Source organism: Dasypus novemcinctus, chromosome 18 (assembly GCF_030445035.2).
Source record: "Dasypus novemcinctus isolate mDasNov1 chromosome 18, mDasNov1.1.hap2, whole genome shotgun sequence".
NCBI classification, from domain to species: Eukaryota; Metazoa; Chordata; class Mammalia; order Cingulata; family Dasypodidae; genus Dasypus; species Dasypus novemcinctus.
In genome coordinates, this window is record NC_080690.1 from 21,031,799 (window position 1) to 21,056,000 (window position 24,202).

Genomic DNA, 24,202 nt, shown 5'->3' on the forward strand with positions numbered 1-24,202 from the left:
TGTATGTGCTAAAATTTTGACAGCTAAATATATAGCGTGGGAAGAAGCCAAATCTTGAATGCAGACTGATGCTGGCTGTGCATCAATATTCATTCTGTCACTCTGCCTCGGGACTCCTTCTCCCAGCTGATTTGGGGACAGTATGTCTGCAATACAACTGCAACAAAAACTTTAGGCGTTTCCAAGTAAGGGAGGTAAAACTCCCTCCTAAAGAGAACTTGTTCAGACAACTTTAGCTCTTAGGAAACTTGAACAATGGAAGAGTTTGGAAGTCCCAGAATTTCTAGTTTAAGATTTAAGAGATCTATTTATTGCAAAAGTGAGTACAAAGGAATTCAAGAGAAGTGTTTCATGACTTCTACAGAAGTGATTTCATGTGCTCTCTTTTTCACTTAAGAAACATTTATTAAGCACTTACTCTGTGCCACGGAAAATGCTTAATTTGGGAAATATAAAAGTGATTGCAGTGTGCAAGGGCTCGTGGTCTCCTGTTGACACCAGAAGTGAACAAATTACTACAATATCTAATCTAGTCCTGAACCGATATGTAAAGCTGGAGAAGCGAGGACTAATTTAATCTGATTTAAGCGGAACACTGAAGGATAAATAAAAGTTTATCAGATGGACAAGATGGGGGAAAAGAAGGCATTTGAAGCACAAAAAATGGTATGAACCAAAATGTAGAGGAAGAAGCAATAAGGCAGATTATACAGGGGTTGGCATGAGGTTCTCAGGGCAAAGGAGGGGAAGTACGGGAGAGAACGTTGTAGAAGGCAGTTAAGGTCCATATTATGAAGGGCCCTGTATGTGAAGCTAAGGAGTCTGGACTTCATCTTATGGACTGCAGGAAACTACTGGAAAGCTGTTAGCTGGGGACTGGACTTGCACATCAGAAAGGCTCTCTGGCTGCAGTTCCGTCACCATGCTGAGTAGCTGAATTCCTGTTGATCTAAGAAAATTAAAGAGGAGGAGAAAGTCCAGTGGTTAAGGGAGCAGAATATAGGTTAGTCTCAGTATACTTGTAACAGTTCACTCCTTCCTCAAGTATAATCTAGGCCAGTTCTAATTAGTTTCTTCAGAACAGCCAAGCTGGCAACAAGACAGCCTGGGATCACTCTCAGTTCTATGTCTTACTAGTTGCATGACCTGAGCATCAAATATTGTTAGGAGGATTCAAAGAGATAGTGGGTATAATGAGCTTAGCACTTTGCCTGGTATACAATAAGCCCTTAATAAATGTTAGCTATATTATTATTCAGTGCTAAATCTCAGAGAACATGGGACTTCTCTGAAGCCAATTTGCTAAGAATGAAACAAGGGTGATAAGAAATGAGCTGGAACAGACCTCAGGGCATCAATTGAAACTGGCATCTCAAGTCACCCTAAAGAGGGTACACTTAGAATTCCTTCTCCTCTTCAGAGGGTGGGGCAAAGGTAAATGCAGTTTTTGCAACATAGAAGCCCATCTGATTGCCAGTATAATCACTCTCAGGGAAAGAAACAATTTCTGAGTCAGGCTGTAGGGCAGAAAGCAAGCTCCAGGACCCTCTCCCCGCAGGCTGGCAGCCCTGAAGTGTTTTATTTCCTCCAGTCTTTCTCTGCTCCTCTGCTTTTCAGTCCTGTGTACATTAGGGGAAGCTGTTGGATGGCAGGGTCCATGGATGGATGGTCCTCTTGGCAAAAGATAGTAGAACATGAGGAAGGGCAAGAAAGAAGCCAGGTTGCTTCCTGTTTCTGCTCTCTGAAGAGGTTGCACTGGCAACTCCTGTGTGGTCAGGGAACCTGGATCCAAGGCTAGACTGAAATATTCTCTTCTCTGTCTCTACTCCATCCTCCTCCTGGGGAGAGAGTAAATAAGCTGTAAGGATGTAGTCTTGCATGTTTTACTTTTGGATAGGTCTCCAGGACCTACAACAATCTTCTGTTAGCCATGACATGCAATTGAAAATGCCTGAGGGATCCTGTTTCTGAGTCTTTCAGATGACAAGTTGGAGAAAATGGTTGAGAGAGCAGGTTCTGGAACAGCACTGCCCAAGTGCATATACTGCTCTGCTCCTTACTAGTTTTTGGACAAGTTACTTATCTTCTCTGTCCTTGTTTCCTCATGTATAAAATGGGGATACTAATTATACCTACACAGGGTAGTTATGAAGAGTAAATGAATTAATTCATGTAAGGCACTTAGCTTTAAGAACTGTCAGGGAAGTGAACTTGGCCCAGTGGTTAGGGCATCTGTCTACCACATGGGAGGTCCGCGGTTCAAACTCCGGGCCTCCTTGACTTGTGTGGAGCTGGCCCATGGGCAGGGCTGATGTGCACAAGGAGTGCCTGTCACGCAGGGGTGTCCCCCATGTAGGGGAGCCCCACACGCAAGGAGTGCGCCCATAAGGAGAGCCACCCAGCGTGAAAGAAAGTGCAGCCTGCCTAAGAATGGCGCCGCACACACAGAGAGCTAACACAACAAGATGGTGCAACAAAAAGAGACACAGATTCCTGTGCCGCTGACAACAACAGAAGCGGACAAAGAAGAAGATGCAGCAAACAGACACAGAGAATAGACAACTGGGGCGGTGGGGAAGGGGAGAGAAATAAATAAATAAATAAATCTTAAAAAAAAAAAAAAGAACTGTCATACAGTAAAATGTTCAGTACAAGTATTTTTGCCTGGTTTTAATACATGATGAATTTTTCAGGAATGCAAATACCATATGCATCAAAAGAAGATAATATTTTGAATTGTTTGGAATTTTACAAAGGGCAGTTTACCATTTTGGAAAATCCAGGCTACTCAATGTCATTCATGGTAAGTCTGACTGGCCAAAATAAGACATCTGTATTATATTGTATTCGTAGCTGTTATATTCATAATGAGTCTACATATAAGAGCAACTCTAGTTCAGGATGTCTTGTAGTTGCCCTAGACATTTACATACCAAAATATATATTTTATTATAAACCACTAACTTTTTATTTATTTCTTCTTTATATTATGGTTGGGTATAGCTTAAGAGGGCATGAATTTAATTACAGGAGAGTAAAGGGGCACTACAAAATATTTGTTATAGAGTCTGACAGCATTGGCAACCCACTGATCTAGAGTAAGTTGTCTGACAGAGGAAATTTGCCCAAACATGGTGCTCAACTTGACATGGTGCTCAACTTGACATGGTGCTCAACTTGACATGGTGCTCAACTTGACATGGTGCTCAACTTGACATGGTGCTCAACTTGAGCTCCAACTCACCTTAATGATGTTACTAAAGGTACCCTAGATAATAAAAGCCTTGTTTCAGGTGGATGAGTGAATTAAGTAAGAGGTAGGGGATGGTATTACATTTCCATTAGCATGCAGCCAATGTGAGTTATCAGTAAAAAATGGAATTGAGGGCTAATTCTTCTTCACAATAGCTTTGGAAAATTGTAACTATAAGTCGCCTCATGAGCTTAGTTTCCTCATTCATAAGACGGTTGGATTATTTCCCAAAGTATGTTCCATGGGACATAATTGCTTGGCATACTTGTTAAAAAAGGGTTCCATGGTAAAGGAATTTAGGAAATCATTAGTGTCCTTTTGCTATAGGATGTCTCAGACTCCTTTATAGGCTACCATGCACTGAATCTCCAAGAAGGGAATATATGTAGTTGTATGCAGCATTTTCCCAATTTATTTGACCATGGAGAACTTATTTCAAAGCAGAAACTCATGAGATTAGTATGTCAAGGGAAATTTTTATGAAATATAAATTAAATGGTCTCTAAGTTTCCTGCCAGCTTTAATATTCTAAAATTTTGTGAAGTTAAAAGTTTAAATGAGATCATCTTCTTTTTGGCCATTTTAGATTAAAAAAAAAAAGATAAGGAGAAAGCTATCACATAGAAAATAAAACACTATAAATCTGATGCAGAAGAGGAAAACAAACCAAGTTTTAACATATGTAGATCTATGTAAATGATTATTCAGAAGACACAGGAATGGAAAGTTTTAAATGTTATGACTCCCAGACTGTCATTTATGTTATCACTAGGAAAGGTTGAACATTTATTGTTTAGCAGTGACAGAAAATTCTAAATCCTAATCATTTCAACTTTACTTCTCAAATCCATGCCTAATCTCATACGGATTTGGCCAAATTACTGTTGGGGGTATCTATGGGACTTTCCCTTTTTTCCTAGTTACTGAACCCAGTTTCACCTCTCACAAATGACTACTGTGGAGGCTGAACACTTATACCTAAACCAGCACCCCCATAACCCTTATCTGGCCGAGTCAAATTAGTTTGAACTGGGGATGGGCACACGAAGCAAGCTTAATGTACCATAGAAACTCATAAAGGCCCAAGAGGTGATGGCATCCACCGCTTAAACTGGGACTGAACAAAGACCCTGGCTAAAAGTATGTACAAGTAGCAGTAGGGCTCCAGATGCCTTCTTCTTCCACTGTGTGCACCCAGCTGACTGTCCCTCTCCAAACACAGTAGAAGACTGGAATTTTACTTTCAAAGAGGGCCACCCAGAGAGACTCCTGATAGGTGAACATCAGGTAAAGATAAGGCTGAGGGTGATCTATTGAAAACAAGAGGATTAAGTGAAAGGCTACATACTAATACATGCATACTCTATTCCTTCTTTCACTCATCTTCCAGAACCCTGGCATCCAGGCTTTAGACTCTAGAGAGGAGACTGCAATATTCTTCTTTGGGGAATCAGACTGTCCCAAAGAAAAGACTTCAAGATAATCATAGTATAGAGTCTCCCAATAAACTTATCTGATCATCAACCTACCATGAAGTCCACCAGTCCATAAAGCCCTGCCAACGCATATAGAGCTTCATCACCTTTAGAGTGCCTTGCTCACAAATCATGAAGTATGTTTAGAAAGTAACCAGTTCAGATAGGAACAAGTGGAAAGTAGATGAAGAATTGTTGGAGACATGTTTCCAAGAAGATGAAGCTATTAGATTACTTGATGTGTTTGAGCCTTTTGAGAGATATATATTTTTAGCCAAATTCGGGGATGAATTGGTGACAGGTTCAAAGAAAAGTAAAAAATGTAAACCCGAGGTAGTTATTAAATTCAGAGAAGCCAAAATTCATACAAGAAATGTAATCATAGTATATTATATGGTTCAGCTGTATATATTAGTAACAGAGTCATAATAATATCAACCCTGAATGCTAATATATCAAAACTGTATTATAACTATATAGAAAGAATGAGGGAGGGTAAATGTATATATTTGCAGGAGCATATTTTGATTATAATAACTCTTATATTGAGTTTTTTTCTTTTTTTAATATCTTTTTAAAAAAATACACACAGAGCACACAAAACACTACATTAAAAAAAAAAAAAAGCCAGCGCCCCCGCCGCTGTCCCAGAAGCTCGGGCGGCTGGAGGAGCAGTAGCGGCCATCAGACTGGCTTCGTGAAGGCTCTCGGCGCGCCATCCCACAGCACCGCCAAGATGCCCAAGAGGAAGGTCAGCTCGGCCGAAGCGAAGGGGAAGAAGGAGCCCAAGAAGAGGTCAGCAGGCTATCCGCCAAACCCGCTCCTGTAAAAGTGGAAGCGAAGCCAAAAAAGGTAGTGGGAAAGAGTCCAGCCTCTGATGATGCAGGAGAGAAAGAAGCCAAGTCTTCTACATACAAGAGTATGTAGTGTGTATGGTATTGTGAATTTGTGGGACTTAAAGATATAACAGTTTATCAATGTTTGAAAATATTGGTACTTGATATCTTCTTACGGAAAACTTGCCTCCAAATTTTAAGCTGGAAAGTCACTTGAATAACTTTAGAAAAACAACTACATGGCTTTTTAGGGTTTTGGTATGTACATTAAGAATTGTGTACAAATTGTTCATAATATCTGTGCTGATCTTCAAAACAACCAATAAAAATCTCAATTATGAAAGAAAAAAAAATATAAGAGGTTCCCATATACCCCATTCCCCACACACCCCCACTCCTCCCACATCAACAACTTCTTTCATTAGTGTGGTACATTCATTGCATTTGGTGAATACATTTTGGAGCACTGCTACACAGCATGGACTATAGTTTATGTTGTAGTTTACACCTCTCCCAGTCCATTCAGTGGTTTATGGCAGGATATATAATGTCCTGCATCTGTCCCTGCACTATCATTCAGGACAATTCCAAGTCCCAACAATGCACCCATATTATACCTCTTTTTCCCTCCCTGCCTTCAGCAACTCCTGTGGCCAATATCACCATATCAATGATATCATTTCTTCCATTGCTAGAGTCACAATAATTCCATAGTAGAATACTAGAAAGTCCACTCTAATCCATATTTTATTCCTCCATCCTGAGGAACTTTTTTCTTTTTTATACTGAACTTTTATAACCTGTATGTTTTAAGTGCTTTACATAAATAAGCTCATTTAATTCTACCACAAGCCTATGAAATTATATTATTATTATCCCCATTTCACAGATGAGGAAACTGAGGTACGGAGAAGTTGACTAATTTGTTCAAGGTCAATTTATTCAGTAAGTTGCAAAGCTGAGGTTCAACCCTAGACATTCTGGTTCCAGAGTCTATGCTCTAAGCCTAAGCCACTATACTCAGTTGCTTCTCACTGCAGGTCAGTTTTCTCCATTTTAAGAAAATAGTCACTGAACAGGTCTCTCTTTTACATATTAGATATAATTGCTTAGTTCTAAACCATCATATTCTGTAACAGAAGTCAATAAATAAATTGAAAAATCAAGAAAAAAGCAGTATAAACACGCTATTTAGAAATACAGAAGTAAACATTTAAAGAAACAGATAAGTTGAAAATGGTTGCCAATGGGGAGTGGGAACAAGTAAGAAAAGGAAGAACAGCTGTGGATTTTTGAATTGTGTTCTATAAAATTATTGTTTTTAAACTAGGCATATGAATAACTGTTAGAAATTAAAAATAAATACATCAATAATAAAAAAACAAATAATCCAATTTAAAAATGGGCAAAGGACAAATACTGCATAACTGCCCTATTATGAACTAAATATATTATGTAAAATATGAATATGGTAGAATTGCATATTTATATATAAGACCATTTTTGTTTGAAGCTAAACAAATGAAATACTACAAAATGTTAATATCAGACAAAAAACATTATGAAGGAGATTAGACAGAGTATTACATATTGTATGATTCCATTTATATAAAAAACATGTAAATATAAATCAATTTATAAAGATGAAATGAGATTAGTGGTTATGTAGGTCTGAGGAAGGAATGCTAAGAGGTGTGGAGCTATTTGGAATAATGAAATTATTCTTAAATTTTTGAGATGATGAATGTACAACATTGTGATTATACTAAAAGTCATTGATTTATACGTGGGATAGAATAGCCAGACACAGCAGCTATGTACAGTGGGGGAAACATAGGGAGATTGAGAGGTGAGGAATTTTCTAGTTTGTCTGGTTTTTGTTTATTATTATTGAAATAATGAAAATGCTCTAATAATGATTGAAGTGATAAACGCACAACTATGTGATTATAGCAAATACAATTGACTGCACACTTTGGATGAATTCTATGTTTATCAATATGTATCAATAAAATTGATTTGTTTAAATATATGGGCAATGGACTTGAACAGGCGTTTCTCGAAAGAAGATAAACTAATAACCAATAAACACATGAAAAGATGCTCAATATCATTAGTCATTAGGGAAATGGGAAATCAAAACCACAATAAAATACCACTTCACATCCACTAGGCTAGCTATAATCAAACAATGGACAATAACAGGTATTGGTGAGAATATGGAGAAATTAGAACCAGCATACATTGCTGGTGAGAATGTAAAAGGGTATAGTCACATTTGGAATGCAAGTTTTGAGGAACTTTTTCGCAGTCCCTCAAAAAGTTAAATATAGAATGACCATATGACTTAGAAATTCCACTCCTAGGTATATACCCAAGAGAAATGAAAATTTATGTCCACACAAAAACCTGTGTATGAATTTTCATAGCAGCATTATTCATAATAGCCAAAAAGTAGAAACAACCCAAATGTCCATCATCTTATGAATGGTTAAACAAGATGTGATATATCCATACAATGGAATATTGTCCATTCATACAAAGGAACGAAGTACTGATTCATGTCACAACATGTGTGAACCTTGAAAACATTATGGCAAATGAAAGAAGTCCATTTATATGAAATATCCAGAATAGGCAAATCCAGAGACACAGAAAGTAGATTAATGATGGCCTAGGTTGGGGGAAGAGGGGAATGGGGAGTAACTGCTTATGAGTTTGGGGTTTCTTTTTGGGGCGATGAAAACGTTATGGGATTAGATATTCATGATGGTCACATAACTTTGTGAATATACCAAGAACCCACTGAATTATATACTATAGTAGGATGAATTTTAGGTATATGAATTATAACTTAATTTTTAAAAATTGTATGAGGGAAAAAATACAGATAGAGGGGAGAGGGGGCTCTTTGTGATGCTGATGAACGGTGCATACTCACCTTCTTTCAGGCCAGCAGTAGCAGCCTTTCAGGAGTGGACTCAACTGCCTGGACCTAGCTTGCCTTGCTTTTCTTCTGTTCACCAGGTTCCCTTAGGTTCAGAAACAGTCCAGTCTGGCAGGGTTCCTCTCCTGACAGCCTTCCAGACCTGCTCGATCAGCTCCTGGCTTACATCCTGAACCCCTGAAAATGGCCTTTCTCCAGGGTGAGCTAACTGTAAACCCTCGTTATATCAGGGGCATAAGAGTATGACTTCTGTGTTGCTATTCCATATACAAAACTTGGACTTGATAGTTGAGACATTTGGAAAAACGGGCATTCATTAATGACTAAATACCTGGTTTTTAATGTTTGGGGATGAACATTTGAAAAGTAAATTGTGCTTCTGGTCTGGTTGGGTCTTAAAAAGTAGAAAATAGCAAATTAAGTGGGGCTTGAGACAAAAGGGGATAAGACAATCTTCTAAATATATTTAACAGGTGTAAAAATCATCACACTTTTTTTTTTTTTTGGCAACACCTTGCCACAGAGAAGTCAGGAGAACTTTGCTACTTTCAGAAAAAATATATGGCTCAACAAAAACTGGAATTTGGTACAAGTTTCTACTCAATTAATTAGAATATTAAATATTCTCAGCACAGGAAATTAAAGCTGTGACCACTTTGTGTTCTCACCCATTACTGGTGTAATTATTTGTCTTAAAAATAATCTTAATTTGCTTTTTCTTTTAAAAATAAGCAGTCTAATAAAGTTAAGGAATGGTAGAGCCAGATAGAGCACGGGTTTTAGAGGCAGATAGCCTGGCTTAAAACCCAGGTCTGCCACTTACTAGAAGTATGATCTTGAGCAGTTTGCTTAACCTCTGTGAGGCTTACTTTAGTCATCTGAAAATAGGGCCAATAACACCTATTTTTCAGGGTTCTTAGAGAATCAACTGAACTAATACAGTAAAGCACCTACCATAGTGCCTGCTTTTGAATGCAGCTAACATTGTTCTTTTGTGGTGCATCCACTGCTTCCTAGTAGTAATAGGTAATAAAGGGAGAAAACAATAGTGTCAGAGGTCAAATCAAGCCCAAACACCTGTTAAGTCCTTTTTGGTTCAACAACTGCAAAGCATCTAGGTTTTTATTCATTTTTTCAGTAGGGTTGGTGTTCACTGTGAGAAAGAATGAGGAAGCATATGCAATCATAAGATAGTGGTCAGAATCAGAAGCCTGAATTCCATGTAAATCAAGTCTGTCTTCCAAAGTCTGAGATAATGGATATTGAGAACTTGATCTGGTAAAGTGTAAAGTACTGAAAGTTTTGGCCATGAAATAAATTTCCTATTCATTCTGATTGAATATAAAATTATCTTTGGTGGTTTTTAAAAAGTCCTGGCCAAATCTATGGACCAGATAGTAGTAGTAGCAGCAGTTGTAGCAGTAGTAATAGCAGCCATAATAACAATTAGAGGATCATCATCGTCTTTTAAAATATAACCCTTAGCAGTTTCACGTATATATTCCTGTAGCAGTTTGATATAGTTATGAATTCCAAAAATGGATATTGGATTATGTTTGTAATCTGGTCTGTACCTGGGCATTATTAAGTTATGATTAGGGCTCTGACTGGGCCATGTCATTGGGGTGTTGAGTTCCTACCCATTGGTGCGGGGGGTACTCATAGATAAAAGGCATGGCAAAGGACAGAGATGAGAGTTTTTGATGTTGGAGTTTTGATGTTGGAGTTTGATGCTGAAGCCTTAAGCTGGAGCCCCGGGAAGTAAGCTCACAGAGGAAAGAGCAGGAAGCCCCAAGAAGAAAGGAACACTGAGTCCAGGAAGAAGCAAGCCATGGGAAGAGAGGAACCCAGGAAGCCTGAATGCTGGCAGACGTCAGCAGCCATTTTGCTCCAACACATGGAAATAGCCTTTGGTGAGGGAAGTAACTTATGCTTTATGGCCTGGTATCTGTAAGCTCCTACCCCAAATAAATACTCTTTATAAAAACCAACCAATTTCTGGTATTTTGCATCAGCACCCCTTTGGCTAACTAATACAATCCCAATTAACTTCTTGCCACACCTATGTTAAGTAAATGGGGAAGATGTGAAAACGAGGTTCAGAGAGGTTCAGAGATTTGCACCAAGACCAGAACTTGAAGTCTTTTGATTCCGAGTCCAAGACAATAAAAATTACTCTATGCACACTCATTTTCTCTCTTCAAGTGTTAGAATTTCTTTCAAGGTAAGCATGTCAGAAACACTGCTACTTTTGGCTTCCTGAAGCTTGAGTATATAGTACAAGTGAAGAGAGAAAAACCCAACACAGAAAGAGCTCTCCTAAAGATGCAGCAAAACGATGGGAAGATCCTAGAAATTAAAAATAAAAATAAAAAGATGGGAAGAGTAAGCACAGAAGAATGAGGTCTATGGAGTCTTAGGGTTTAAGAGCATTTTTTTCTTCTAAGACTTGAGACAGCAAGAGTAATTAGGATATCTTACTGTGAATGAAGAGAGAAATGTTTTGGGAAAAGAGACAATTAAAAAACATAATATATTTTAAATTTCCCTCATACCCCTATCTCTCTTGACACTGTAAACAGTGTCTAACAGCTGCAGAATTCTTATCAAACACCTGTTATTAATAATATCAACTCTGGAAAAACCCAAGCCTTAAGGCTTCCAAGTAGGATTTGCCTTCTGCCTGAGTGCCAGATGGGCTACCCACTAGGACCTGCAGACAGCAAGAAGAGGGACTCAGTGAGGCCTCAGTGGCAGTTAGGCAACTTGTAGAAAGCTTGTAGAGTGCTAAGGCTCCAGCCAGTAGCTGACGATGATGATGAAGAATAGAAGCACCGCCTTGGTCAACTGGCTGAGCTTTATACATCCATGAAGGCGAGATGCTCTTTGATTTCAGGCCTGGAAAGGCTCTCCCAAGCACTTTTCAAAGTTTACAGAGGAATAATTATTACCTGCATGTTGGGAATTTTAATATAAATGTTCTATTCATTTGCCTCTCATGTGGAACCTTCTATCTGTTAAAAGGAGCAGTGTCTGTGGAACTTGCTCTGGGGAGGAAACTAGACTTGTTTACTATACACAGAGCACAAAAAACACACCAAGTTGTTTTAAAAGAACTTTCAGGATAAGATAAAAGTAATAAAAGGCAGGAAACTTTCCATTTAATCTGTTCATTTACTTGTAACTTGTCATTGGTACTGTATCAAAGATTAAATGTCAATGGACACAGAGATCAGAAAATGGGGGGAAGGGGAGAGAAATAAATAAAATAAATCTTAAAAAAAAAAAAATTAAATGTCATACCTTCCTGAGTACTAGTTTCCATTCAGCCTGGATAGGCACAAGGTGAACTGAGGACATATGCACTAAATCTTTTGTATCGACCATGTGTAACTTTTAAAAAAGGCAGAGTATCACACATAAACCATTTCATTTCATTTGTTTGTTTGTGGGCAGTACCATATGTCTATTCTTTAAAAGCAGTTTTACTGAGATATATTCACATACCATACAATCTAGCCAAAGTGTACAATCAATTATTCTTAGCATAATCACAATGTTGTGCATTCATTACCACAAAAAATTCTAAAAAATTTCATTACTCCAAAAAGAAAAACTCCACACTCCTTTGCAGTCACCTCTCAATCCCTCTATCCTTCCCTAGCCCTACATAGCCACTAATCTAATTTCATCTTTATAAACTGATTTATATTTACTTTTTATATAAATGGAATCATACAATATGTAGCATTTTGTGTCTGGTTTCTTTCACTTAGCATAATGTGTTTATTGTTTGGTCTGATATTAACATCTTGTAACATTAACATACATTGTTCAGTTTCAAAGGAAAGCAGTCTTATATATTCAACCTTACCCATATTCATACTTCACATGAGGTTTTACTATGGTATACAGTCCCATGTCAGTAGTTTTTAGCTGTACTTTTAGTACTCATTTCTTCAGACTTTCCCTTTCAACCACTGTCATATCCATATAATAACACTGCTAGTTACAAACACTATGATCACCTTTTCTATTCTTTTCCAGAGATTAACACACATCCTTTTTACCAACACCGCACAAATTAACCCTCAGCTTTCTACTCTCTAACTTCATCCTATTTTCTGGGGATCCATATTCTAGTTGTTAAGACCATGACATTACACAAATTAGTTCATAATATCGTAATCACACAGTATTTGTCCTTTCGTGTCGGGCTTGCTTCACTCAACATAACGTCCTGCAGGTTCATTCATGTTGTCATATGTTTCACAACTTTATTTCTTCTTACAGCTGAATAATATTCCATTGTGTGTATCAGTTTGTTTATCCATTTATTGGATAAACAATAATAACCTGGGTTATTTTCATCTTTTGGCAATCGTGGTAATGCTGCTACGAACACTGGTGTGCAGATGTATGTTCGTGTCATTGCTTTCAGTTCTTCTGGGTATATAAACCCAAAAGTGGTATGTCCAGGTACCTAAGAAATACTATATTCAACTTCTTTAGGAACTGCCAATCAGTCCTCCACAGCGGCTGTACCATTCCTGTCTCTCCTCATTCTCTCCAGAACGTATAGTTCTCTTTTTTTCCCTTTAATCACTCCCCCCACCCCGATAGTTTTTGCTCACCTTCTCCAGGAGGCACCGGGACCGAACCCGGGGTCGCCCACATGACAGGTGAGTGCCTAGGCATCTGAGTCACATCTGCTCCCAGTGGGCTGTGGCATCTACTGGCTTGTGGCTTTTGCACGTTTGCAGCAGGGCGATGTCTAGCTCGTTATAGTGTGGGCGTCTAGCTCCTTTCAGTGGGGTAGCATCTAGCTCATGGCAGTGGGGGTGGCGTCTGCTTGTGTTCTTTTAGGAGGCACTGGGACTGAACCTGGGACCTCCCATATGGTAGGTGGGTGCCCAATTGGTTGAGCCACATCTGCTTTCCTGTCTTTTTAATAGTGGCCATTAGAATAGGTGTGAAATGATATCTCATTGTAGCTGTTGCATTTTCCTAATCACTAGTGACACTGAACAGTTTTTCATGTGTTTTTTTTGCCATTTGCATTTCGTCTTTGGGATAATGTCTATTCAAGCCTTTTGGCCATTTAAAAAAATCAGGATGTGGGAAGCAGACTTGGCCCAGTGGTTAGGGCATCCGTCTACCACATGGGAGGTCCGCGGTTCAAACCCCGGGCCTCTTTGACCCATGTGGAGCTGGCCCATGTGCACTGCTGATGCACGCAAGGAGTGCCGTGCCACACAGGGGTGTTCCCCGTGTAGGGGAGCCCCATGCGCAAGGAGTGCGCCCCATAAGGACAGCCACCCAGCGTGAAAGAAAGTGCAGCCTGCCTAAGAATGGCGCCGTCCACACGGAGAGCTGGCACAACAAGATGACGCAACAAAAAGAAACACAGATTCCCGTGCCACTGACAACAACAGAAGCAGACAAAGAAGAAGACACAGCAAATAGACACGGAGAACAGACAACTGGGGTGGGTGGAGGGGAAGGGGAGAGAAATAAATAAATAAATAAATCTTTTTAAAAAATCAGGATGTTAGCCTTTTCATTATTGAGTTGTAGCATCTCTTTACACATTATGGATATTAAACCCTTATTGGATATTTAATTTCCACCCTTTTGATAAAGTCCTTTGAAATGCAAAAGTTGTTCATGCTTTGGGTATAAGGTCCAAGAAACTACCACCCACCACAAGATCTTCAGGATGTTTCCCTACATTTTATTCTAGTGGTTTTATGGTCTTGGCCTTTACATTTAGGTCCTTGATCTACTGAATTGATTCTTCCTTAGAGAGTGAGCTAGGGGTCCTCTTTCATTCTTTTGGTTATGGAATCCAGTTCTCCCAGTACCATCTGGAGAAGAGACAGTTTTGTCCTGTTAACATGGACTTGGTATGTTTGTTGAAAACCAGTTGGCCACAGAGGTGAGGATTTATTTCTGGACTCTCAATTCTATCTTTATGCCAATACCATGCTGTTTTGACCACTGTAACTTTGTAATATGTTTCAAGGTCAGGCAGTGATAGTCCTCCCACATTGCTCTTCTTTTTTAGAATGCTTTTGGCTATGCTGGTACATTTTTCTTCCAAATATATTTGGTAACTGCCTCTCCAATTTCTGTAAAGTAAGCTGGTGGAATTTTGATTGGTATTGCATTGAATCTAAAAATCAGTTTGGGTAGGACTGACATCTTCACAATATTTAGTCTTCCAATTCATGAATTCAGAAAGTCTTTTCATTTGTTTAGGTCTTCTTGGATTTCTTTTAGCATTTTTTTTTTTTTTTTTGGTAGTTTTCTCAATATAGGTCCTGTACTTCTTTGGTTGAATTGATTCCTAGGTATTTGAGTCTTTTTTTTTTGCTAATGTAAATGAAGTTTTTCCTAATTTCTTCCTCAAATTGTTCAGTACTAGTGTATAGAAACATTACTGATCTTGTATCCTGCCACTCTGCTGAACTCATTTATTAGCTTAAACAGCTTTGTTGTAAATATTTCAGAATTTTCTAAATATGGGATCATGTCATCCGTGAATAGAGAAGAGTGTTACTTCCTTTTTTCCTGTTTGGATGTCTTTTTTTTTTTTCTTTTCTTTTCTTTTCTATTTTTTCTAGCTAGAACTTCTAGCACAATATTGAATAACAGTGGTGACACTGAGCATCCTTATCTTGTTCCTGATCTTAGAGGAAAAGCTTTCAACCTTTCCCCATTGAGTATGATGTTCGATGTACATTTTTCATATATGCTCTTTATCATTTTGAGGAATTTTCCTTCTATTCCTATCTTTTGAAGTGTTTTTATCAAAAAAGGATGCTAGATTTTGTCGAATGCCTTTTCTGCATCAATCAAGATGATAATTTTTTTTCCCTTTCAATTTTGTAAATGTGCTGTATTACGTTGATTGATTTTCTATATTGAACCACCCTTGTACACCAGGAATAAATCCCACTTGATCATAATTTAGAAGTCTTTTGTTTTTTGGTGTTTTTTTAAAAAGATTTCTTTTTAATTTATTTATCTCCCCTTTCCTGTTCCCCTTACCTGACCCCCACCCCCGTTGTCTGCTCTTTTGTACCCATTTGCTCTGTTTTCTTCTGTGTCCGCTTGCATTCTTGGCACCACTGGGAATCTGTGTTTCTTTTTGTTATGTCATCTTGCTGCATCAGCTCTCCGTGTGTGGTGCCACTCTTGGGCAGGTTGCACTTTTTTTACCTGGGGCACCTTAATGCAGGGCGCGCTCCTTGCGCGTAGGGCTTCCCTACATGGGGGATACCCCTGCATGGCACGGCACTCCTTGCATGCATCAGCACAGCACGTGGCCAGCTCATCACACAGGCCAGGAGGCCCTGGGTTCGAACCCTGGACTTCCCATATGGTAGGTGGATGCTCTATCAGTTGAGCTACGTCTGCTTCCCTAGAAGTCTTCTGATACGCTGTTGGATTTGATTTGTAAGTATTTTGTTGAGAATTTTTGCATCTACGTTCATTAGAAAGATTGGTCTGTAATTTTCTTTTCTTACAGGATCTTTATCTGGTTTTGGTATTAGGGGGATGTTGGCTTCTTAAAATGTGTGTTTGGTAGGGAGGTGGCTGTGCCTCAACTAGTTTGGTTCCCGTCTACCATATGGGAGGCCCTGGGTTCACGTCCCGGGGCCTCCTTATGAAGGCAGGCTCATCCACATGCTGTGGGGTGCCGCCAAACCACCAGTGCTGCAGAGAGCTGACTCAGCAAGGTGACACAACAAAAAAGGAGACAAGCAAAAAAAACCACAGAAGAGCACACAGCAAATGGACACAGAAAGCAGAGAGCAAGCAAGCTGCAAGGGGGGGTGGATAAATAAATACAGACACAGAAGAACACACAGTGAATGGACATAGCAGACAGCAAGCAAAAAGTCACAAAGTGTGGGGGGGGTGTAAAAAAATGTGTTGGGTAATTTTACCTCCTCTTTAAGTTTTTGGAAGAGTTTAAACAGGATTGAAAAAAGCTGTGAAGCCTCTTCTGGCCCTGGACTTTTCTTTGTTGGGACATTTTTGATGATTGATTCAATCTCTTTAAATGTGATTGGTTTGTTAAGTTCTTGTATTTGTTGTAGAGTCAATGTAGGCTGTTTGTGCATTTTTAGGAATTTGTCCATTTTTTCGAGGTTGTCTAGTTTGTTGGCATTCAGTTTCTCATAATATCCTCTTATAATTCTTTTCATTTCTGTGGGGTCAGTTTTAACTTCCCCCCTTTCATTTCTGTTTTAATTTATTTGCACCTTGTCAATTTTATTGATCTTCTCAAAGAACCAGCTTTTGGTTTTGTTGATTTTCAGTATTGTTTTTTTGTTTTCCATTTCATTTATTTCTGATCTAATGTTTACTATTTCTTTCCTTCTGCTTGCTTTGGGAATGGTTTACTGTTCTTTTTCTAGTTTCTCTGATTGTTCAGTTCAATCTTTGATTTTAGGTCTTTATTATTTTTTAATATAGGAGGTTTGGGCCATTAATTTCTCAGCACTGTCTTCTCTATATTCCGTAAGTTTTGATAAGTTGTGTTCTCGGTTTCATTCGTCTCAACATATTTACTGATTTCATTTACAATTTCTTCTTTGACCCAATGATTGCTTAGGAGTGTTGTTCAGCCTCCACACATTTCTGAATTTTCCCCTTTCCCATCTATTATTGATTTCCAATTTCATTATGAGCTGAGAAGATGCTTTGTATAATTATAATTTCAATCCTTTTATATTTATTGAGACCTGCCTTGTGACCTAAGTTGGGGTCTACCCTGGAGAAAGGTCAAAGAGCACTTGAAAAGAATGTATAAACTGATGATTTGGGATACAACATTCTGTATATGTCTGTTAGGTCTATCACATTTATCATATTGTATAATTTCTCTGTTTCCTTTTTATCTTCTGTCTAGTTATTCTATCTAATGTTGTGAGGGTGTGTTGAAGTCTCCAACTCTTATTTTAGAAATGTCTATCTCTTCCTTCAGTTTTGCCAGAGTTTGCCTCATGTATTTTACGGCACTTTTGTTAGGTGCATAGATATTTATGACTGGCATTTCTTCCTGTTGGATTGTCCCCTTCATTAATATATAATGTCCTTCTGTCTCTTTTATAACTTTTTGCATCAAAGGTCTGTTTTGTCCAAGATTAGCATAGCTACCCCTGCTCTTTTTTGGTTACCATTTGTGTGGAGCATCTTTTTCCAACCCTTCACTTTCAGCTATTATTTCCCTGGGTCTAAGGTGAGTCTCTTGTAAGCAGCATATGGAAGGCTCATGTTTTTTTATCCATTCTATCAGCCTATATCTTTTAACTGGGGAGTTTAATCCATTCACGTTCAATGACTTTATTGTAAACGCATTATTTACTTCCACCATTTTATACTCTGGCTTTTCATATGTCATATCTTATTTTTGTCTGTCTTTTTACTCTTTTGTTTATCCTTTCTGCTAGTCTTGCTTTCTACATTCTTCTCCAAGCCTCTCTCTCCTCTTTTTCTTTTGGGCTTTAAGGTTCCTTTTAATGCTTTGGAAAAGGTGGATTCTCTTTTACGAACTTCCTTAGTTTCTGTTTGTGTGTGAATATTTTAAATTCACTTTCATATTTGAAAGACAGTTTTTCCAGATAAAGAATTCTCAGCTGACAATTTTTCTCTTTCAATATTCTAATTGTATCATACCATTGTCTTCTCATCTCCATGGTTTCTGATGAGAAATCCGTATTAAGTCTTACTGGGCATCCCTTGTATGTGATGGTTTGTTTCTCCCTTTCTGCTCTCAGGATTTTCTCTTTATCTTTGACTTTTTACATTCTAAATAGTATGAATCTTGAATAGGTCTATTTGAATTTATTCTGATTGAGGTATGCTGTACTTCTTGGACATGTAAGTTCGATTTCTTTCATGAAAGTTGGGAAATTTTCAGCCATTATTTCCTCAAATACTCTTTTTAAAATTTTTATTTTATTTCTCTCCCTTCCTCATTGTTTGTGGTTGCTGTGTACTCTCTGTGTCTGCTCATCTTCTCTTTAGGAACCGGGAACCGAACCCAGGACCATCCATTTGGGAGAGAGGTGCTTAATCACCTGAGCCACCTCAGCTCCCTGGTTTGGTGTGTCTCTCATTGCCTTCCTATTTGTTTCTTTGTTGCATCATCACGCTGTGCCAGCTTGCCTTCTCTAGGAGGCATGAGGAACTGAATAGGGGACTCCCATGTGGTAAGCAGGAACCCAATCACTTGAGCACATCCACTTCCCTCACATATTCTCTCTACCTCTTTTCTCTTCCTTCTTCTGGAACTTCTATGACAAGTATGTTGTTGCATTTTGTGTTATCATTCAAATCCCTGAGCCCCTGCTCAATTTTTTTCATTTTTTTCTCTCTCTGTTCTTCAATTTCAGCTGTCCTGTCTTCTGCATCACTTATACTTTCTTCTAACATCTCAAGTCTGCTATTGTATTCCTCTAATGTGTTTTTTTTAAGATTTATTTTTATTTATTTCTCTCCCCTTACCCACGCCCCCGCCCCCCCCCCCCGCCCCACTTATCTGTTCTCTATATCCGTTCGCTGTGTATTCACCTGCGTCCACTTCTATTCTTGTCAGAGGCACCAGGAATCTGTGTCTCTCTCTTTTTTTTTTTCTTCATCTTGCTGCATCAGCTCTCTGTGCATGTGGTGCCACTCCTGGGCAGGCTGCACTTTCTTTCATGCTGGGCAGCTCTCCTTACGGGGTGCACTCCTTGCGCGTGGGGCTCCCCTAAACGGGGGACACCCCTGTGTGGCATGGCACTCCTTGCGTGCATCAGCACTGCGTGTGGGCCAGCTCCATACGGGTCAAGGAGGCCCTGGGTTTGAACCATGGACCTCCCATGTGGTAGGCAGACACTCTATCCATTGAGCCAAGTCTGCTTCCCTCTCTAATGTGTTTTTGATCTCACCTATCGTGTCTTTCATTCCCAGGTCATTTTTCTATCAGGTTTCCAAATTCTTCTTTGTGCTCAGTGATTTGATGTCCTTTATCTCTTTAGCTACACTGTCTTTTTTTTTTTCCCCTCCCCCTCCCTCACCCTGCTGTTTTTGTTGCCTGTGTCCATTCACTGTGTGATCCTCTGTATCTATTTCTCTTTTTGTCTTCTCTTCTCATCTTTCTCCTCTAGGTTTCACCAGGATTCAATCCTGGAGATCTCTGATGGGGAGAGAGGTTCCCTGTCAATTGCACCATCTCAGTCCCAGGTCTCTGCTGTGCTTCACCTTGACTCTCCTGTTCATCTCTCTTTTGTTGCATCATCATTTTGCTGTGTGACTCACTTGCGTGGGCACTGGCTCACTGCATGGGCACTTGGCTTGCTGCGTGGGCTCTTGACTCACCATGTGGGTACTGGCTTGCTGCATGGGCACTGGCTCACCATGCGGGCACTCAGGTGGGCACTTGGCTTGCTGCATGGGCACTCAGCTCACCATGCGGGCACTCGGCCTGCCACGCAGGCACTCAGCTTGCCAAGCAGGCAGGCTTTCTCTACTTCTTTTTCACCAGGAGGCCCCAGGGATTGAACCCAGGTCCTCCCATATGGTAGGCAGAGGTCTTATCACTTGAGCCACATCCACTTCCCCATATTTTCAACTCACTGATTTGATACTGGAAATTTGTATGAAGATCGTTGATTAGTTGCCTCAAATTCTGTGTCTCATTTGCAGCACTGATATATTCCTTTGCTTGAGCCATTTCTTCCATTTCTTAGTATGGCTTGTAATTTTTTGCTGATGTCTAGGAGACTGATTAGGATGGTAAGTTTACTTTGATGCTCAATTCCTCTCTTTTGTAGAATATAGTCGTGAGAGGCTGTGTGTTACTGCTCTTCTTTGGTTTATGGTTCAGCCTGTTCTGGGTCTTTAGGATTGTCCCTGTTATTTGCTCAATTATGGGCCCTGGGCCCAGTCATGGGTGGCAGACCCACTTCCAAGGGTAGGAATCTGTAAAGGCTGGAAAAAGCCTCTTTCTTATTCACTTTTAATTTCCTTACATGCACTTCCTTGGTTGGCCAGCAGATGGGCTCTTGGGCAGTCCTCTCGGTTCAAAGCCTGGTCCGAACAGGGACCAGAACAATGTGATAGAAGGTCCTGCCTAGAGGTTAAGAGCCTTGTAATTAAAACTTTCTCAGAGCTTGTTCCCCAACCTTTGCTAGCAGCTCCCATCCTCTTCCCGGGTAAGAAATAATTTCTCACCCTCTGCATCTTCATCCACCAGTCCCAGTCAGCAGGGAGGGTGAATGAGTGGTCGGATCTCCTTAGTCCGGTGCCAGCTCCCACAGCAAACAATAGCGAAGCCCCTCCCAGCCTGGGCTCCTGGAACACGGCAGCCCAAATCTGTGTGTTGAAAGCTGAGTCAGTCGTATGCTGTGTTCCTCTCTCCCAATGCCATGGGAGGTGGATCACTGTGGCCCTCTTCATCTATAGCCTCTGGCTTGAGGCCTGAGAATTCAAAACTGTCTATAGCATGGGGAAGGGGGCCAGCTGTTGCAGTTGCAAGTGCAGCTTTAACTCAGTTTTGCTTTCATTTATCTTTTCTTTGTTCTCTTCTGGGTGGTTTGTCTAGCCTTACTCTGGTGTCCTAAACTCTAGAACACTTTTTTCCAGGCCACTTCTGCCTGTCCACTAGCTATTTTTCCCAATTCATTTTTATAGCTAGGGTTTTCCTTTTTTCTTACAAAGATGTGGGAGAGGAAACGGCATTGTAGAAGTGTCAGTGAGATCACTATTCATAATGTTATTAGGAAGACGCTTCAGCGGGAAGCGGACTTGGCCCAGTGGTTAGGGTGTCCGCTTACCACATGGGAGGTCCATGGTTCAAACCCCGGGTCTCCTTGACCGGTGTGCAGCTGGCCCACGCGCAGCGCTTATGCATGCAAGGAGTGCCATGCCACGCAGGGGTGTCCCCCGCGCAGGGGAGCCCCACGTGCAAGAAGTGCGCCCTGTAAGGAGAGCCACCCAGTGCAAAAGAAAGTGCAGCCTGCCTAAGAATGGTGCCACCCACATGGAGAGCTGACATGACAATGTGACGCAACAAAAAGAAACACAGATTCCTGTGCCACTGACACCAACAGAAGCGGACAAAGAAGATGCAACAAATAGACACAGAAAATAGACAACCGGGGTGGAGGGTGGAGGGGAGAGAAATAAATAAATCTTAAAAAAAAAAAAGGAAGAGGCTTCAGTCATCAGATACCAACACTGGACTCAAAAGAAATTAGAAATCATTGCAGGGTGATAACCTGCATTAGCATTTGACTTGGTCATCAATGAATAATTAACGCCAAATTCTTTCCTTGAAAGACACTTCCAGGTTTTACTTATTTTTAAGAAACCACCTGTTATGAAGGCTTATTACTGTGAAATAATGAATTCTAAAGACTGCCACTAATCTCCCTCTAAACAGGTAGATAACAGATTATTCTTTTGACATCTAAAATTAGGGATGAACAGGAAGAAAAGCTATGTTTGGAAATTACCTTTTAATACTGAAAAGCAAGGGAGGGGGAGACAACCAGGAAGACGGCAGTGGAGTAAGGAGCTCCTAGAGTCAGCTTCTGTTACTGGGCAGTAAGTAAACACCCAGAGCTCTCTGGAGCTAGCTAAAGCACCTGTTTGGGGGCTCCAGGAGACCAGAAGAGCATCCTGCAACATCCTGAAGGAATGGAAGGAGGAGACTGCCCATCTGCAGAGAAGATTCCTAAGTAGAGCCCTCCATGCCACGGAGGCTGGTGCCCATCCTCCACTTGGAGGCAAAAGCGGCCTCAGGTGCTGTTCTGCTGCTGGAATTGAAAGCTCCACTTCCCAATAACGGGAGAGGAAGAAAAGGCTGGACACCAACTTCAGCTCCTGTAGCATAAAGTATAATCCTGAGAACAGCTCAAGTTTGAGCCTGTACAAGTCAGAAAGAGGCTGGTAGCCACCATCTTGATTCCAAGCCTGGCACGAGGGGAAGCAAAGCAGACTGAAAATCACAGTGCTGGTAGGGACTGGCTTCTTTCCACCCAGATCAGATTGCAGGTCTAGCCTAAGCCCCAGTCCCACCTTTGGGAGGGATAAAGCTGGGGGGACCTGCACCACCCTCTCTGGGAAATTACAGCCAAGCTGTGGAGGCTGGTGTGATTGTCCTACTTTTGCAGCACAAGCTGCCCCGGAGCTATTCTGTGGCTGAAACTGGAAACTCCATTTTCCAAAACAGGTAAGGAGGAGACAGCTGGCCATTGATTTTGGCTACTGATTAGTAGACTCGGCTGGCTAAGGGATAACCCTAGGAACAGCTAAGGTGTGATTCTGTCCAAGGAGGAAAGAGGCACTGGCTGTCATTTTGACTCCAACCCCAGAATGAGGAGAAACCAGGACTGAAAATCACAGTGATGGTAGGAACCAGTTTCTTTCACCCAGATCGACCTGCAGGCCTAGCCTAGGCTTTGACCCCACCTCTGCAGGGAAGAGGCTGGCAGGCCTTACACCAGCCTATCCAGGTAACTGCAGGTACCTTTGGCTGGCACAGACTGAATATTCAGAAGTCTACTGGGACAACCTGGTCATCTTGGACCTGCATTGCATAGATTGCTGCCCACACCTGCAGCTCCATCTCTGCCCCAGGCAGGGGAGAAAGGGGCATGAAGCCACATCAGTCTCTCTGGGCAACTACAGTCTAGGCCTGCACAACGTGGACTATTCCACACAGCTGTGACTCTGTCCTACCCCTGGCAAAGGAGAAAGTTAGGAGAAGCTTCATTGACCCTTGTGGCAATGAGGGTAGCTTGAGCCTCCACAGCTTATAGCACCAACTATATCATTGGCTCCTACTGCACAACCAGGAAGGGAGAAAGGGCAGGAAACCCTAAACTAAAGAGAAAAACTGCACCCAGAATTAATACACTAGTAGGCCAGATGCCAAGACACCAACAAAAAATCACAATCCACACCAAGAAAGAGGAAGATATGGTCTAGTTAAAGGAACAAGATAAGCCTCCAGATAACATAAAGGAGTTGAGACAACTAATCACAGATGTTGAAACAAATCTCTTTAATAAATTCAATGAGGTGGCTAAAGAGATTAAGGATATTAAAAGAAGACATTGAATGAGCACAAAGAATTTGAACAGAGGGGTGTCCCTGCGTAGGGGTGTCCCATGTGCACATGGGTGTCCCCGCATAGGGGAGCCCCACATGCAAGGAGTGTGCCCTGTAAGGAGAGCTGCCTAGGAATGGCACCGCACACAAGGAGAGCTGACATAACAGGATGACGCAACAAAAAGAAACACAGATTCCCATGCCGCTCACAACAACAGAAGTGGACAAAGAAGACACAGCAAATAGACACAAAGAACAGACAACCGGGGTGAGGGGGGGGAAGGGGTGAGAAATAAATAAATTTTTTAAAAAATCTAAAAAAAACAAAAACCCTTGTACTTAAAAAAAAAGAATTTGAAAGCATATACAGGAAAATAGCAGATCTTATGGGAATGAAAGGCACAATAAATAAAAACATTGGAAACACATAACAGCAATTTGAGGAGGGAGAAGAAAGGATTGGTGAACTTGAAGACATGGCCTCTGAAAGTGAACATACAGAAGAAAGGATAAAGAATGGAAAAAATTGAACAAGGCCTCATGGAACTAAATGACAGCAAAAGGCATGCAAACATAC

The 24,202-nt window shown here is 40.5% G+C and overlaps 1 protein-coding gene across 3 annotated transcripts in view; it reads right to left on the reverse strand.

Annotated features, from left to right (window-relative positions):
- The window catches only part of TANGO6 (transport and golgi organization 6 homolog), a 279,753-nt gene that overhangs the window by 14,854 nt on the left and 240,697 nt on the right, over positions 1 to 24,202 (reverse strand). The window contains exon 18 of one of the 3 annotated variants that reach the window (XM_058279793.2): positions 1,566 to 1,838. The exons of the other annotated variants lie outside the window; for them this stretch is intronic. Coding sequence (XP_058135776.1) covers positions 1,629 to 1,838 — 210 coding nt within the window. The 3' untranslated portion in view covers positions 1,566 to 1,628. Of the gene's footprint in view, positions 1 to 1,565; positions 1,839 to 24,202 lie in introns of those variants that run through there. 3 annotated transcript variants of the gene reach the window in all.